Source organism: Chlorocebus sabaeus, chromosome 13, assembly GCF_047675955.1.
Source record: "Chlorocebus sabaeus isolate Y175 chromosome 13, mChlSab1.0.hap1, whole genome shotgun sequence".
Lineage (NCBI taxonomy): Eukaryota > Metazoa > Chordata > Mammalia > Primates > Cercopithecidae > Chlorocebus > Chlorocebus sabaeus.
Window position 1 is genome coordinate 75,769,002 of NC_132916.1, and position 18,304 is coordinate 75,787,305.

At 36.8% G+C, this 18,304-nt stretch overlaps 1 protein-coding gene across 1 annotated transcript in view; it reads left to right on the forward strand.

The window, feature by feature from the left end:
• The window catches only part of ADGB (androglobin), a 248,133-nt gene extending 246,493 nt beyond the window's left edge, over nucleotides 1-1,640 (forward strand). Inside the window, exon 36 of the mRNA XM_008006725.3 lies at nucleotides 1,195-1,640. Coding sequence (XP_008004916.3) covers nucleotides 1,195-1,380 — 186 coding nt within the window. The 3' untranslated portion in view covers nucleotides 1,381-1,640. The remainder of the gene's footprint in view (nucleotides 1-1,194) is intronic.
• Nucleotides 1,641-18,304: the final 16,664 nt, after the last annotated feature.

The following is an 18,304-nucleotide window of genomic DNA, read 5'->3' on the forward strand; positions in this document are numbered from 1 at the left end:
AGCCCTAGTTTTGATTGAAGCCATTTTAAGAGAAACATGATCAATAACATATTTCTTATCAGATAGGAGAATGAATATATTTTACATTCACTCCTCAAGGGATTACTGATGTATATTAAACTTATTTACACATGCTCCTGAAAATGTCCCTCTCTCCTGCTCATTCTCTTGCTCTGTCTCTTTCTCTCTCTCTTTAATATGTCACTACTATCATCTTGTACTTGTGCAACTGGTTTAGTCAACCCAGTTTTATTATGGTAGATACAGTACTATTTTTTGCAAAAGCTTCAGGAAGACTGATTCTGACATTCAGCTTTTCCAACATCTCAATAAAATTAAGCTGGTTGCAAAAAACATGGAAAATGTCTTGATAAATTCAAGGATGAAGACAAAGCAGTCATTTCTAGAAGAGTCTTTTCAGGCTAGCATTTGTGCTTTAATCCTTCTTCTTTGATTATATTATTTTTGAAACAGTAAGCAATTAATATGGCCACTTCCCTCTTAAGAGATGAAAGAGAAAAGGAGAAATCAGCAAAGGTGACTGAACAGGAGCAGCTGGTGAGACAGAAGACAATTTAAGAGCTAAGTGAAGTCAGTTGATCCAGGAGGAGAGCGCGTGGTTAAGCAAGAATAAGAACAATAAATGATCTTGGATTTAGCTTCATATAAGGCCTTGGTATCCTTGATGAATACAGTTTTGCTGAAGCGGTGAGAATGAAAGTCAAGCTGACAAGAACAAAGTAACCAATGGATTTGGTCATATTATTTGGAGCTTCATCAAGTACAGTTCAGATATATTTTGTCAGGGATAGCATACATGTGGGAAACTAGTAATTTCTTGAGCACAGTTACTTTGCAAGAGACAGTGGGCTTATTAAAATCTCATATAGATTGTATTTGAAATAATTTAAACAGAGAATACCTTTGGCAAAAAATGTATGTTTTCTTTACCTTTGACTATGTTTTCTACAAATGTTTTTATTTGCCATACTGTGTTAAAATCTCGTGAACCCTTTGTTGCTCTGTTTTGTGTATTGATAAGCTTTTGAGACCATACACTAATTTTCATCTTCAATCGTTTTGCCTATGAATGTATGGGCATAAGGACAGGGTAAAGGAATTTCATTTTTTCTTTCTGGGAACATAAACGTTTACCCGTGGAACTTATTTGTTTGGGGTTTTGCTTTGGAACAGGATTCCTTAGATGAAGCCCGACAGAAGATTTTCGACATCCGGGAAGAGTACAGAAATAAATTGCTGGAAGCCGAGCGCCTAAAGCTGGAAGCTCTGGCTGCTCAGGAAGCCGCCATGAAGCTGGAGACAGAAAAGAAGACCCCAGCTCCTGACAAACAGAAAAAAAAGAAAGGAAAGAAAAAGTAACCAGGGGATGTCCAATACTACCCTGCTTCTGGAGAGAAAAAAAACTATTTGTAATAATCTATAACTGCCTGCTGATAAAACAAGATTCTGGGTCAACTGAAAATAGAAATTGTTCTTTCTTAGAAATATTTTCATGATAACTTGTTAGTTTTCCTCAGAAAGCTAGTATTTGAAGCCATTCGAGTTTAAAATGCTCTAATTTCAATAAAATAGCTTCCAAATATTTAAAATGTAATAAAATATTTGTTTGACACTCTAAACTGCTTGCATTTTTAATTAGAAGTGAAACAAGATCGTAAATTAATCAACAGGATTATCTTTTAAAATTTCAACAATGAGAAAAGTGGCTTTTGTTCTTAGAAGAAATTTAGTCTCAAAGTTTAAAAGTTTAGAAATACTAATAACTATGCTTCAGAATTATGCGTTTTTTGTTGTTTTTGTTTTTGTTTTTGTTTTCTGTTTTTTTTTTTTTTTTTGAGACTGAGTCTCACTCTGTTGCCCAGGCTGGAGTGCAGTGGAGTGATCTCAGCTCACTGCAACCTCTGCCTCCCAGGTTCAAGCGATTCTCCTGCCTCAGCTTCCTGAGTAGCTGTGATTACAGGCACCTGCCACCACGCCCTGCTAATTTTTGTATTTTTAGTACAGATGGGTTTTCACCATGTTGGCCAGGCTGGTCACGAACTCCTAACCTCAGGTGATCTGCCTGCCTCAGCCTCTCAAAGTGCTGGGAATACAGGTGTAAGCCACTGCGCCCAGCCGAATTGTGCCGTTTTTAAAAACTGAACTTCAAGAAACTCCCCTCATTGACCAAGCACTACCCTGGCTCAGCCAAGTGTTAGGACTCTGGATCCCAGCAATGCATCATAGTAACCCGGGTGTAGAGAGAGGGTGATCTCAAACATCCCATATCATGCTCACTAGTGTCGTGATTTTTGTAAGACACAGATGAAGTTGTCATACCCTAGTGTTAGAACAATGCCATGAGTGGATTAACTGAGGCACATAGCAGGAAATTGACTTTCTCCAAAAGCACATTTCTAATTCATGACTATCTAAAAACTCTCATAGTATTTTTTAACCAAAGCGGTTTCACTTTGGCAGGTGATTTTACTTATCCTTTCTTATGTTAATCCTTGTTATTAAAAATATTTATTTATTGAGACATGGTATGGCTCTGCTCTCCAGGCTGGGGTGCAGTGGCACAAGCTCAGCTCAGTGCAACCTCCACCTCCTGGACTCAAGCCATCCTCCTACCTCAGCCTCACAAGTAGCTGGGACTACAGGTGCGTGTCACTATGCCGGGTTAATTTTTTATTTATTTATTTTATTTTTTGAGATGCAGTTTCACTGTTGTTGCGCAGGCTGGACTGCAATGGCGCCGTTTTGGCTCACTGCAACCTCCGCCTCCAGAGTTCAAGTGATTCTCTTGCCTCAGCCTCCTAAATAGCTGGAAATAGTGGTGCGGCTGCCACGCCCAGCTAATTTTGTATTTTTAGTGGAGACAAGGGTTTCACCATGTTGGCCAGGCTGGTCTTGAACTCCTGACCTCAGGTGATCCACCCGCCTCAGCCTCCCAAAATGCTGGGATTACAGGCTGGAGCCATGGCACCCAGCCAATTTTTGTATTTTTTGTAGAGACAGGGTTTCGCCATGTTTCCCAGGCTGTTCTCAAACTCCTGAGCTCAAGAGATCCACCCATGTCGGCTTGTTTCACAAAATGCGGGAATTACAGGCATAAACCACCATGCCCGGCTTAAAAATATTTAATACTCCCATATATGGCCAACTAATTTTTGACAAGGATTCCAAAAATACACATGATGAAAGAAAATCTTTTCAAAAATGATGTTGGGAAAACTAAATATCCACATGCAAAAGAATAAAATAGGACCATTGTCCTATGCTATATAAAAAAAATTAATTGTAAATGGATTAAAGATGTAAATGTAAGATTGGAACTCATAAAACTCTTAGGAGATTGCATACAGAAAAATCTCCTTGACATCGGTCTTGGTAATTTCTTTTGGATATGACACCAAAAGCACAGGCAACAAAAGCAAACATAAGTAGGACTACATAAAAATAAGATCTACTGCACAACAAAGGAAGCAACAAAATGAAAAGACAATCTATAGAATGGGAGAAAATACTTGTAAACCATAAATCTCATAAGGGGTTAATATTTAAAATATGTTTTTAAAAAACTCATATAACTCAATAGCAAAAAAACAAATAACCTGGTTTTAAAAATGGGTAAAGGACTTGAACAAACACCTATCCAAAGAAGACACATGAATGACCAACAGGTGTATGCGAAGGTACTCAACATCACTAATCATCAGAGAAATGCAAATCAAAACAACAATGAGGTATCACCTCACACCTATTAAGACGGCTTTTATCATAAAGACAAGAGATACGCGTTGGGGAGGGTGTGGAGAAAGGGAACCCTGTACACACTGTTGGTGAGAATGTAAATTGGAGTAGCCATTACAGAAAACAGTATGGAAATTTCTCAAAAAATAAAACTAGAGCTATTATATGATCCAGCAATCCCACTCCTGGGTATATATTAAAGGAAATGAAATCAGTATGTTTATGAGAGGTCTGCAACCCTCTGTTCATGACAGCATTATTTACAATAGTGATATGGAAACAGCCCAAGTGTCCATCAATGAATGAATGAAGAAAATGTAGTATGTGTGTATATATATATAAATATATATAATATATGTATAAATATATTAATATATAAATATATATAATATATGTATAAATATATATATTATATATATAAACATATATATAATATATATACTGGAATGTAATTTAACCATAAAACAGAAGGAAATCCTGCCATTTGCAGCAACATAGATGAACCTGTAGGGCATTATGCTAAGTGAAATATGCCAGAAACAGAAAGACAAATAATGCATAATCTCACTTACGTGTGGAATTTTAAAAGTTGAACTCATAGAAGCAGAGTGTAGGACAGTGGTTACCAGAGACTTGGGGGTGGGAGAAATGGGGAGATGTTGGTCAAAGAGTACAAACATTTAGTTATAAGCTGACAAATTCTGAGTATCTCAGGTACAGAATGGATGGTGCCATCAGTATCAATAGTAGTAATTACACTGATTATTTTAATCATTAGTGTATTCATATATCAAATCATCATGTGGTATACTTTGAAAATATGCAATGTTTATTTTTCAAAACATTTTTTAAGGTTTACATGAAAAGTTAATTTATTTTATATATCTGCCCACTTGTATATGTAATGTTACTTAATTTAATAAATGCAAATGTGAATTTTTACATTATCCTTTGCCTACTCTCAGCTTCACAACCCTATGATCCCCAGCTCCCAAAATACATACATAGAAACGACCTGTTTTGGATGTTTCCATACTTTTCATTCATCTCGTATGTTCACACATTAATATTTTATATTATATCCTGGTTTGTTTTACAAAATGGCATTTTTTTAAATGCATAATATGTTATATCTTGCTTTTTCTCACCAAACAACACAGAATCTCTTCAAGTCATTGATAATTTATTCTTTTTAATTGCTTTGTAATATTCCATGGTATAAATATACCATAATTTATTCATATATAAATTTATGAATTTTATATATACATATATGTGTGTCTGTGTATGTGTGTGTGTATGTATATATTCAGGATATTCAAGTAGTAATATTTATATTATATATTCTCCTTAAGTTAGATAAAAGTTCATCTGCAAACATAATTTGTCATTACAATTTAAATGATGTATCTTTGATCAATTTCAGAACTTTTTTGCTATTATTTGATAGTTTTCACTTGTTTTCTTCTTCTTTACTTTTCTTGCTGTTCCTTTTTTTTTTTTTTTTTTTTTTTTGAGACAGAGTCTACCTCTGTCACCCAGGCTGGAGTGCAATGGTACAATCTCAGCTCACTGCAACCTCCACCTCCCAGGTTTAAGCGATTTTCCTGCCTCAGCCTCCTGAGTAGCTGTGATTACAGGTGTGTGCTACCATGCTTAGCTATTTTTTTTTTTTTTTTTTTTTAGTAGAGATAGGGTTTCACCATGTTGGTCAGGCTGGTCTCGAACTTCTGACCTTGTGATCCACGGGCCATGGCCTCCCAAAGTGCTGGGATTACAGGTGTGAGCCACCACACCCAGCCTGCTGTGCTTTTTAAACTATGACTCTTTAAGCCTTTTCTATTTCTGATTTTTGCTATTTTTCCAAAGCTCTGATAGTTTTTTTGTAGCTTCTTTTGAATCATTATGTTGCGTTTTTCTTCCAATCAACGCACACTTCTCTGGGATGTTTTCATTTTCTGCCTGAGTATTATTTGTTTCATTTTATCTCATTATCTTTAATAACATATTTTTCCCCATTATTTAAAAGAGATTGAGTTTTACAAACTATTAGAAGCAGGTTCCTGTAAATGACAAAGAATCTAAAGGAACTCTCCCAGCTTTGTGGATGGAGGATGCCCCACAATGAGAGACTGAGGCAAGAGTTTCATCAATGGAGATTTGTTAAGCTAGAGCTTGAGGGGGTGCCCAGAAAAAAACGTGAGCCACAGAAACATTTGTGCTTGTGCTCTCTGACGGGGTTTTCAGGAAGTTCAATATTTATACATTTCTTTAAAGCGGGGGGAAGGCATGTACAAAAAGACAGGTAGGTAGTGAGGCAAATGGTTACATTTTTGTGAGATTTTTATCGGTGCCCATTAAATGCCCATTTTCTATCAGATAAGGTGAACATTCCAAGAGAAAGGTAGTAAAGGAAGAATCAACCATGCAGACATCTCAGGTTAGGTGGAGGAATGATTGATCTCTTCTTGTATATTCTGCACCTGGGGAGACAAACTTGTTATCGACATTGTCAGTGTGAAATCTAACGGTGCTAAACTTGGATTGCAGATCTAAAGTTTTAATTGACATGCCCTTGTTTTATGGGAACGTACACATGGTGTAAAGGTTTCCAGGCCAGCAAAGAACTTATCTAGGAACAACTTGGACAGTGAAGCTTTTTGCCTTTCTATGGGGTCTGACAAATGTACAATGCTTTGACACACGGTTGTGAAGAACAGCTCTTCATTTGGGAAAAGGATGGCAGTGTTGCATAACTCAGCCTCCAGGCTCTCCAGGCTTATCTTCCCCTTTGGCATAATGAGTTTGGGGGACCCGAGATTTTTATTTTCCTTTACAGTTGTAATCATCAAAATATGGCCTGATTACCCATTTCTCTGTCTCTCAGAGAAAATCCTGCTTTTTAACAGATTTGGGATTTTTTGCCTCTAAGCCTCTTTTCCTAGATTTCTGTGGACCTTGGTTTTCAAGACAGAGTTCTCATCTTTTTTTTTTTTTGTCCAAGTAAGAATTTATTTGTCATGTTTATTGAACATGGAAATGATTAAGTACTTTGAGGAAAACAAAGATTTATGTGACACGGTCCTTAGATTGTAATCCTTTAACTTACAGTGACTTGTTTAGTGTCATCCTCTGTAAAATAAACTTGCTCTCAAACTGGACTCCACAGACATTAACAGTTGGTGTGGCTAATGATCACGAATGAAGAGAAAAATCATCACACAGTGTCACAGATCTTCCATTATCACTCTCACTGACATCACTTTATCTTACTTCCCAATATTTTTGCTTGATGTATCAAGTAAAACACAGTGGAAGGAAATCTTTTTGTTTGGCTTAACAACAATTAGCTCGACATTTTTCAGAACCCCCTTGTAGCTTGTATGTATGAATAGCTTCTATTCACTCAAAAAGGTGCACAATTTAATATGATCACATTTTCTGTGACAAAAGAAAAAGAAAATTGGAAAAAGATTTTGAAGTTTGTTAAATGGAGTAAAGACAATACTGGAAAGTTTTTCTCAATAAAAATAACATAAGAGTTTTTTATAACATTTTGTCTATCTTATCAGGGAGAACATTTACAGGCATACAGGTGTTTTGTATTCAGTTGTCACAGTCACTGTATCACTGACCTGTAAACCTGCAAGAAATATTTAACAATCTTGTCAATGTTTGCTGTGGGAAAACGCATTTTCATGTCTTCGTGTTTCTTATAATTTGGCATGGTCCTGAAAGTCCCATGTTGAACTGATGAAGTACTAGACTATTACAGTCTATCAGACATGTAAGTTAGGCTCATATTATTTGTAAATTTGTACATGATGATATTCAGGCATATTCTACATTGCAGAATGTAGAAACCAATTTTTCTAGCAATAGGGTGGTTTTATAATCACTATGATGATTGCAACCAGTGATGCTTTTGTAGTCATACTGCAAAATGATCACTCTCTTCTCTTTTATCCAATGTGGCTAATGTCAAAGGATGGCACACACTCTGCACCAAATTCCTTAATAAGGGACTGTAAACACTCTCACAAATATACTTGTGGGATAATGATGAAGAGGTCCTTAAGATTGTTTTCTAAGATTCGTACTCCCTATTTAGACAGATGTATACATAAGATCATTAAATCAATTTCCCACACTGTGCTCCACCAACTCATCACTAAAATCAAGTCTGCTAAAATCCCTCTGATCAATTAGGAGAGAATGTGGTAACCAATACAAAGTTCAGTGATTTGGGAAGATGTCTTCTAATTACTCAGCTCACTTACAACACAAATGTTCATGACATGGCCATATTGAAAGATGAAGGGTCTTCTCCTGGTGTCCATGAAAGAACCTAATAAGGATAAGTAATAACTTTCCAGGATCCCACTCTGAAATTGTTCCATGTTCACTGTTTCTGAGTATTTACTTTATGGCCTAGTCTGTTGGCTACTCCTTCATGGGCTGACCTTCTCTGATGCCATGCTGTGACTCACACATTCTGTTTTGCTTCCCACTTTAAGATTGGATGGTGCAGTTCCTTAAAAAAAATTACCGGGTTCTTCTTGGGTGACCCCTTGGATGTAGAACTATGGTCTTCGAGTTTTAAAAGGTTTGTATCTGGAGAATTGAAATATTCATTTATCAGTTTCTGCAGAATAGCTCCTCTGTATTGCACTATTGGGTAAGGAAAGTTCAGTTTGTTCTTATTGGATCTGAAAGGCAGTAAAAGGGGATGTGGCTAATGTCCTGACAGGAAGATATGGCACACTCAAATTAAGAAATTAAGGATGATTTAATGAGTATATAATTTCTTCTTCTTCTTTTTTTTTTTTTTTTTTAGAAGACCTGATATTTTACTGTGTTCCTTCCAGAATTTTTCTACGAATCTTTAGATATTTTTTCTCCTGCAATAATCTGAATCCCTGACCCTTTGGTCTCAACATTCTTTCTCCCCTTTCTCCAGCATTTCTCAGTTTGCTTACTTCTTCAAACGGTGTTCTCTTACATTAAGGCATGTTCTTCTGGCTATTTCTGAGAGTTTCAAGTGGAATTTCATGGATTTTAGGGTCCGTTGGTGGATTTTGTGTTTTTACCAGTGCCAACCATACAGATCTAAATGCTGAGGCAATCCTGCTGATTGTCTGTATTTGGGCCACAACTACAGATGCAGAATTTTTTTTTTCTCGGTCACTTTGCAAGCCAGGGACCCCCAGCCAGCGAAGCCCTACCGGGGCCGCTCTCTGCGATGCTCACCTGTGTTACAGCTTGCACTTGTGTTCGGGGGTTCCCAAGCTCTTGTACTGCGCCCAAGAAGAATGAAGATTCACTGTGCATTGAAGGGTGAGGATGGTGGAAAAGAATTTTATTGAACGATGAAACGGCTTTTAGCGGAGAGGGGATATAGGAGTGTTTCCCCTACCTAAAGGCAGGAAAATCCCTCCCCTGTTGCTGGCTCTGGGGCCTCTTATGGACCTAGAATGGGGAGTGCGTGCTGATTGGTTTGTGAGTATGCAAAAAAGGTTAAAGCGAAAACATCACTCAAAGGTCGGCATGACAGTGTAGAAAACCAATTAGGAAAGGGTAGGTACATGTAAAATAGGTGAAGGGTGGGGAAAGCGTGCTGAACGGGAAGACAAATTCTCAGTCAGGTCCGAAGATTTAACCTGTAGCTTGGCTTTCAGGATTTAAACTGTCTTTGGCTTCGAGGTGGGGTTTCACCAGGGACCCGCCCCTATCTGCCTAGGCGTTTGGCTCTCTCCTGCCGCTCTCAGTACCACTCTTGTTCATGGGAATTTCTGGTCATCTAATTTTGCTAGCAATTTATCTGAGTTTTTTGTGTGTGTGTGGTGTGTGTGTGTACTTCCTGTGCCATCACAATTGGATTTATAGTTTTCAGGAGGAGTTTTGAGGAAAAGCAAAAATATGATACATCATTATCCTGCCACTAGAAGTGTGTTACTTATTTCTAATTTTATTTGCTTATAATCAGACTACATGGTCCCTAGAATCTTTACTTCTAAAAAATTTATTAAGACTTCCTATGTAAGTAGAGGTTTAAATTACATAAATGTGTAGATGATCATAAACTTTGCATAGATATGTGTAAAAAGAATTGCTTGAAAACAATGCAAATTTTAATTTTAGAAAAGCCTTCTCATTTCCAAAATTTAACCCTCGATGTGGTTTTATGGAAAATTATATATAATGTTTTTCCAGTTTATTTTAGTCAAATATATTCATTATTTAATTACTCCCTATTTTTAGTTTTAATCCACTTCATTTGTCTAGTTCTGAGAGGTATGTTGTAGAATTCAACAATATTTTTTCTTTTTTTTTTTTTTTGTATTTGAATAATCTTTATGCTTTCAGCTGTGCTATCATTTAAAAATATATTAAGCTCAAAGTACTAAAAAGGTCAGTTACATCCAGGTGCGGTGGCTCATGCCTGTAATCTCAGCACTTTGGGATGCCAAGGTGGTCGGTCGACAGTTCGAGACCAGCCTGACCAACGTGAAGAAGCCCCGTCTCTACTAAAAATACAAAATTAGATGGGCATGGTGGCGCATGCCTGTAATCCCAGCTACTCAGGAGACAGAGGCAGGAGAATTGCTTGAACCTGGGAGGCGGAGGTTGTGGTGAGCCAAGACCACGCCATTGTACTCCAGCCTGGGCAAAAAAAGAAAAAGGAGTCATTTACCTTTGCTCAATTAAATAGAAGGATATTTATCTAACTTAATAAAAAGCATCTCAAAATCTAGAACAAATATCTCTGTAGTAATATTGCCTTTCCTTCACCATCACAAAATGACTATTGCAGCTCCAGCAAAGACATGTACAAGAATATTCATAGCAGCACAATTTATAATAGTCCAAAATTGGGGAAAACTCAAATTTCCATTCATAGTACAATAAGCACATCAACAAATCATGGTGTTTTTATATGATTAAATACTATGCAATAATCAGAATAAAGGAACCACTGCTATGCTCCATACCATGGATGATTTTAATAAATATTTTATGCATTTATGTTTCAACACCTAGGAAAGCTGATCTGTGGTATTAAAAGTCATAATAATGGTTAAATTTAAGGAGTAAATGGTATCAGGAATTATCATTACAGGCCGTTCTAGATGCTGATAATAATCTCAATATTGATATGAATGAATGTAACACAGGTAGTTTACTTTGTAAAAAAAAAAAATTAATTTTTTGAGATGAAGTCTTACTCTGTCTCCCAGGCTGGAGTGCAATGGCGTGATCTCGACTCACTGCAACCTCTATCTCCCAGGTTCAAGTGATTCTCATGCCTCAGCCTCCCAAGTAGCTGAAATTACAGGTGCTCACCACCACACCCAGCTAATTTTTGTACTTTTAGTAGAGACAAGGTTTCACCATGTTGCTCAGGCTGGTCTCAAACTCCTGACCTCAAGTGTTCTGCCCACCTCAGCTTCCCAAAGTGCTGGGGTTACAGGTGTAAGCAACTGTCCTTCTTTGTAAATATTTATGGATCAGTAAACTTAAAATTTATTTACATATCTGTGTTTATGTATCTTTCAATAAAAAGTTTACATGATAAAATGATCAATGGAAAAGTTAAAACATAAAATATTACTGGATTTAATAACTCAATAATTAAGTTCAATAGCAGATTATAGTAGTTTAGGAGACAATCATGAAGCTGTAAAGTCATCAAAAAGTAGTTAACTGACAAAACACATCAATCTGTATATTAAACGTAAGATTACATTTAAATGTTAATGGAATAATATTCTAATAAAATACTTAATATTTAATTAATTAACTAACATTTAATTGGAGACACAGGATTGAGAGATGAGTGCAGGTTGGGGGGTTTGTATTTCGTAGTGGGAGAGTGAAGCTCAGATCTTGTGGCTTCTTCACTTCAGCATGTTAAGGTGCCGTATTATGGGGTATCATTTTCTGAGCCCCAACAATGCAATGATTTTATTTCTGAAATATTCAATGAACATTAAAATTGTACAAAAAAAATACTTCAACTTTATATGTCTCACAGAATTAGATTCTTTGATCACTAACTTACTTTTCAACCATATGAATGGTGGGCCATTCAAATCAAATAGAAGGTAAAACAATTCTCTGTTGCATGTGACTCACTCAAAAATGACAGGATGGCTAATATTCTTGGTGTTCAGCCACTAAATAGCAGGTCTCTCTTATTATTGGGACAATCAAAAATGTCCCCATGTATTTTCTAAATATTCCCTAGAAGAGGCACTGTCTCCATGGAGAACATTATTCCCATGTAGAATAGTAGAGTTCTGAGAAGCTGAGATAGTAATGTCTATGAATCACAGTTAATAAATGACTATTGGAATACATTGCCAATATACATGTGTGTGATCATATTGAGTAAACCAGGGTATATCTATAAAGCATGTACAGTTCCTACAATCCATAGGCCATTGTCTTTGGCAAAATATCTGGCCCCCCATTTGGTTTCTTTTTCTTTAGTTTCCTACCATCTACCTTTTTTCAGCCATTCAAGTACTTCAGGATCAAGCTGTCCCTTCTCTGGGCTGGTATAAGGGCAGAGGAAACAGTGTTCTTGTTCTGCAGACATAGGCCTGCCTTTGAGATGATAGAAATAATACCTGAGGCACAATTATGGTGATAAAGAAGCACCATTATATGGAGTAATTTAACTCCTCCTCATTGCATCCAACAACTCCACTAAAAAAAAGATTGTAGCTTCCCCTTTTCCACAATCAAAGTGCCCACTAAAGTGTTTTTGGAAATGTAACCGTCTTCATTTAAATGAATCTAAAAACTGCTGATAGCTTTAATAAACTTTTAACTGGCTGGATTCTAGGCATCAAGTTTTCAAACAAAACACTGAATTCTAGTCCTAGAGCCCCTCATTATATTTAGTTTGTTTGCACACAAAAAAAATAAGTGAGTAAACTCTGATCTGTTAACTGATATTCTGTTCCTGTCTCATTCAAAACAAAACCTTGCATTCATTGCCCTTTGAAAAGCAGGGAAATAAAGGGAGAATTGGCAAAAGAAACCACATAATAATAGAACTTTTCTCAGAAAAACAAAACACATATTACAGCCCAGTGAGGTTCTTCTTGCCCATTGCATGGAAAACACCAATACACTGAGACAGTAGGTGTTGCAGCAAAGAAAGAAATTTAATAATTGCAGGGCAGCTGAGTGGGAAGGATGGGCAATATCTCTCAAATCTGCCTCCCCATGAATTTGGAGGTGAGGGTTTTTAAGGATGATTTGGTGTTTGTGGGGGCTAAGGAATGGGAACTGCTGATTTATTTGGTCAGGGATGAAATTATAGGGGTGTCAAAACCGTCTTCATGTCCTGAGTCACTTCACAGGTGGGAGTCACAGAACCGGTTGAATCAAGTTCTTTGGTATGGGTCATGGGTCTGGGTGGCATCGGGTGGTCTACCAGAATGCAAAGTCTGAAAAATATTTCAAAGACCAGTCTCAAGTTTCACAAGTTTCCTGTAAGAGCAATTGGTGAAGTTATGAAATGTGTGAGCATTGGGTACAAGACTCCTGAGCAGTAAGCAATTATAAAAAAGCAAGCTAGGGAACAATGACCAGCTATTGTTTAACTATGCCTATATCTTAGCAGAATTCAAGCCCCCAACATAATTGTAACCTTGTGATCTTTCATTGTCTGATATAGCCACTTTCAGTACCCAAACAAGGAGGCAGGTAGTTTTGGAACCAAACTAGTATCATCCTTGCTTTAAACTATAAACTGAATTCCTCCCGTAGTTGGCTTGGCCTACATACAGGAATGAGAAAAGGCAGGTAGCTTGAGCTTAGAAGCAAGGTAGAGTCAGTTGTGTTAGATTTCTCTTACTGTTATAATTTTGCAAAGGCAGTTTCACATGCATCTTACCACCTCCATCCCCTGGTTTGGGCCCTACCCTGGGTGGGTTTATTTATATCATATTAATAACAGCTTTCAGTAACCTTCATAGAATATCTCTGAAAGTAACATTATGAAGAAACTTTGTTTCAAATTGTCATAAAGTATTTAGTCTAATCAATTATAAAACAGATTTTAGTCATTTTAATTTACATAAAATAGTTTCCAACCACAGATGTGTTTTTATGGAATAGCTTCATTACCTATTGGATGTGCTTAGAACTTTAAGCTAAACATCCTTGTTTTTTACTTTTTTGGTCAGGCACAGATGGCAGCATTACCACATGTATGATTTATTTTTGAAGTGAACTTATGTAACAAACAACCCTACTATGCATATGTATATTTTCATGACTTTAAACAATTCTAAATTCAAATAAACCAAGCATTTTTAATTTATTTTGCTAATTAGGAAAATTCACTTATCTAATTTGCAAATACCTTTTCCATCTGGTATATAACATAATGATACTCTTTATTGTCACTGTTAATCAAGCTGTTGATTTCAGAATCATCAATTCAGATAGCATCTTGGCATCTTTAATTCCATTGTAGGTGATTGATATATTCAGATAGATACAAATAAACCTCATAAAAAAATGTTTGACTTTGTGGAAACACTCTAAATATGTCACATAATAAAGACTAATCAGTTAATATTTAAATAAATAAATAATTTAAGTCATGACTATGGCTCATTGGTGAAAATGGGCTAACTTTGTTAACATCACTATAACATTTGAAAGAGCTTGGAAAAACTTGCTATTTTCACCAGAAAGTTTAGACTTGTGCAAATGTGAAAACCATATTAGATACAACCTGATCAATAACCATTACATTAATAATACAAAATGGTTGCTATGAATTTATTCTAAAGGAACTCTGAAGTATTTGTATATTTCTGTATTAATTTAGCTAATTTTTAGCTCAGTTACTTCTGGTGTAGCATGGGTCCAAAGTTTGTGTATTTTATAATATTATGTGTGCAAAACCACCTTTGGAAAATAATATTAAAGCTTTTTAAGAACCATCATTTCTTTAGCACATCATCTAAAGCCATTAAATTATTAACATTAGCTACCATGAAAACAGTTCTTAGAATAGTCAACTAGAATGTAAAGACTAATTTCCAATTAATGAATCATACAGATTCTTTATGTTTACTTTTCCTTTTTCATGTATCAACATTTAAGTCACCTCATTAGTTATTTTTGGTTCCATAAAGACAAAGATGAAGAAAACATGGGAAAATTCAAAGGGCTGAATTTGTAATTTGCAGATATGATACACACTTTCTTGAAAGAAGTTCACCTTCCTAATGAGCTGCTCATAAGTCATTTGGAGATTTCAGTAGCCTTTAGTCTTCAGTACTATGGGTGCCACAATATTGGCTGATTGGTTTTATTTTTTCAATTGTGTCATTATTGTTTAACTAGATTGTCACACTAAAGACCATTTTTATAATACTTTGTATAAGATTTCATTTTAATAGGCTATAATCTCGAGTGTAAGAAATAACTATATGATAATTGATAGGTTTTTTCTTTTTTTTTTTTTTTTTGAGACGGAGTCTCGCTGTCACCCAGGCTGGAGTGCAGTGGCGCGATCTTGGCTCACTGCAAGCTCTGCCTCCCGGGTTCATGCCATTCTCCTGCTTCAGCCTCCTGAGTAGCTGGGACTACAGGCACCCGCCACCACACCCGGCTAATTTTTTTTATTTTATTTTAGCAGAGATGGGGTTTCACTATGTTAGCCAGGATGGTCTCGATCTCCCGACCTTGTGATCCACCCGCCTCGGCCTGCCAAAGTTCTGGGATTAAAGGTGTGAGCCACTACACCCAGCCATCGTTAGGTTATTTTTACTCACCCATAGAATCTAGCCGAAAACCTCACAAAATAGGCTTTTAATAGTATATGGATGAATATATTACATATTTGCATTGTTTTAACTATTAGACTGTTGTTTAAAAGGGGCTATATCAAAACTTATGCTCATTTTCAAAAATCCATCATATTAGTCTTTAAGTGAAGATATTGAAAAACACAGTTTATAGGGCTTTAGAAAAAGATTCACATTCTTAAGAGACCGTGATAACACCAGATGGCAGGTTGTCAACAATGATATTTTACAATGTTTACAGAAGTCATGGATCATATTCTAGTAGAAACAGCTTTATTTTCCAAATAGGATTCTAATTTATACACTACTAAGGCAAACAGGGAGTCACTGATCTGGAAACTCATAGTCATGCCATTACAGTGAGATGTTCCTTTGGCCAGAATTGTGTCTCTTTGTTTTTTACCTGCTTCCCCTACACATATCTAACATAGAATGCTGGACCTAGGAATAAACAATACTTTCATTCAGAGAGGGGAAGAATGGGAGACAGCACTTGGCAGTTCTGAAATCCCTCAGGGTAGACATTGTGAAGGCCCCATTGAGAGGTGGTGACAGGTCCTTGATCAGGTCTGATTCTGTATTCTAATAACTCCTCTCCATTCGGTTGATCTCCATGCCCCCATATCCACCTTCTGAGAATGTCTTCTTGTCTGTTATACTCACTAGTTACATTGGAAGTGGCTGTTTGAAAATATGTCCTTGGAGGCTGACCAACCTGGTTTCTCAGAATTCATATGAGTCTGTTGTATGTAGACAAAGTAATAAGAGGAAGGAGAATCCTTGTGGCCACAATAAAAATATCAAAGACAGTTAAAATAACAGAAAGCGATGGTTTCCATTGTCACCTTCTCAGAAGCCTGTGACTATTTTAACAGACTGTTTTAGTTGTTGTTGCCTTCTACTTCACATCCCTTCCACTGTTTTTTAGTAGCAGAAATGAGACGGAGTAGAGAGTCCCATTTTAGGGGCCTGCAGGCCACGCCAGCATAGAAAAGAAGGAAAATCTTGAATTCCTTCAAGGGAAGTTCCAGGTACCTAGTTAGCCCTGAGAAGTAAGTAAGTAGCCTGATTAGCAAAACGGCAATAATAGCCTCAAACAATAGCCAAGGAAGTTTGAGTCCAGAGATGTTTGGTTTCCTATAGAAACTAAATATAGCATTTTAACAAATGTCCCACAGTTGTCTTTCAGAAAACCAGTCTCCCACCGAGATCCCATAAACAGATTCACTGGCACATAAACCCTAGATAAGGAATATTGGACACTAAACTCTGACCACTGTACTTCGTTCTAAATTTTTTCCTGAGGAGTTTGGAGCGAGTCACACCCCCACGCCAGTTAACACTTTTTTTTTTCTGCTGACCCCAAATTTTTAAACAAAGCTTCTCTCTCCCTTAACAATTACAAGTCAGAAAGTTTTCAAATGTACCTACCACCTATAAGCCCCCCTTCAACATATCCCACCCTTTTAGGCCAAAACCAATGTGCAACCTCCATATATTAATTTATGATTTGGTCTGTGGTTTCTACTTTCCCGAAATTTTCCCCTGCCTTTAAAAACCGTTACCACCAAACCATCAAGGAAGTCAAAATTTGAGCATTAGCTGCCTGGTCTTACTTGCTTGGTACCTGCAAATAATAATGGCTTCCTTTCTGTCTCTGCAAAAACCTCTGTGTGGATATCTGGTTTTACTGCACCTGGCAAGTGGGCCGCAGTTTTGTTCTGTAAGAGCAACAAAAGAGCCAAAGCTGAGACATAAGCAGCATCTCAAGGAGACTGTCCATTAAATTAGTATCACTTCTATCCTTTCTGGTTTGGGTGTTTTTGTTTGTTTGTTTGTTTGTTTTCTTTTTTCCAAACCTATGATTTACTCAAATATATTTTCAATGGCTTTTTTTCTTAAGTTTAACCAGAGTTTGTTTCTGTTATATAAAACCAAAGAATCAAAACTGACACACTCAAATCCAACTTTGGATTCCACTTCCTGAAATGGTCCATATTAGAGATTTTGAAACTTAAAAGAAACACCTCAAGAGTTCTGAGAAAAAACATCTATACTCCAGAGCAGGGGTTCTTAACCTGGGATGAGATTCAGGTGGCACCTAAACCTCCCACAATTGTGTGTATTTTCTTTTATAGAAATTCATAGCTTTCATCAGGTTATTTTTTATGAGGGGTTGGGGGACAGTGTCTCACTCTGTCACCCAGGCTGGAGTGCAGTGGTATGATCTCGGCTCACTGCAACCACAACCTCCCAGGCTCAAGTGATCCTCTCACCTTACCCTCCCAAGTAGCTGGGACCACAGGTGTGCTCCACTACTCCTGGCTAATTTTTGTGTTTTGTGTAGAGACAGGATTTCACCATGTTGCCCAGGCTGGTCTCACGCTGGGGTCAAGTGGTCTCCACACTCTGGTCTCTCAAAGTGCTGGAATTACAGGTATGAGCCACAGTGCCCAGCCCTCATCATGTTCTTAAAGAATATGTAACCATAAAATACTACTGTTCTGGAAATTTAGTTTTAGTTTTCAAATTGCATAAGGAAGTACAATAATAAAAGATTTTTATCTAGTGAAAAAATTTTTTTTGAAGAATGGCTTAATTACTTGGAGAAATCCACTTGGAAATAATTAAAGCTATTTGATATTAGAATGTATCTATAAACCAAAAATAAAATTCTAAGCTCCCCAACCAATTAAATGGAACCCTCC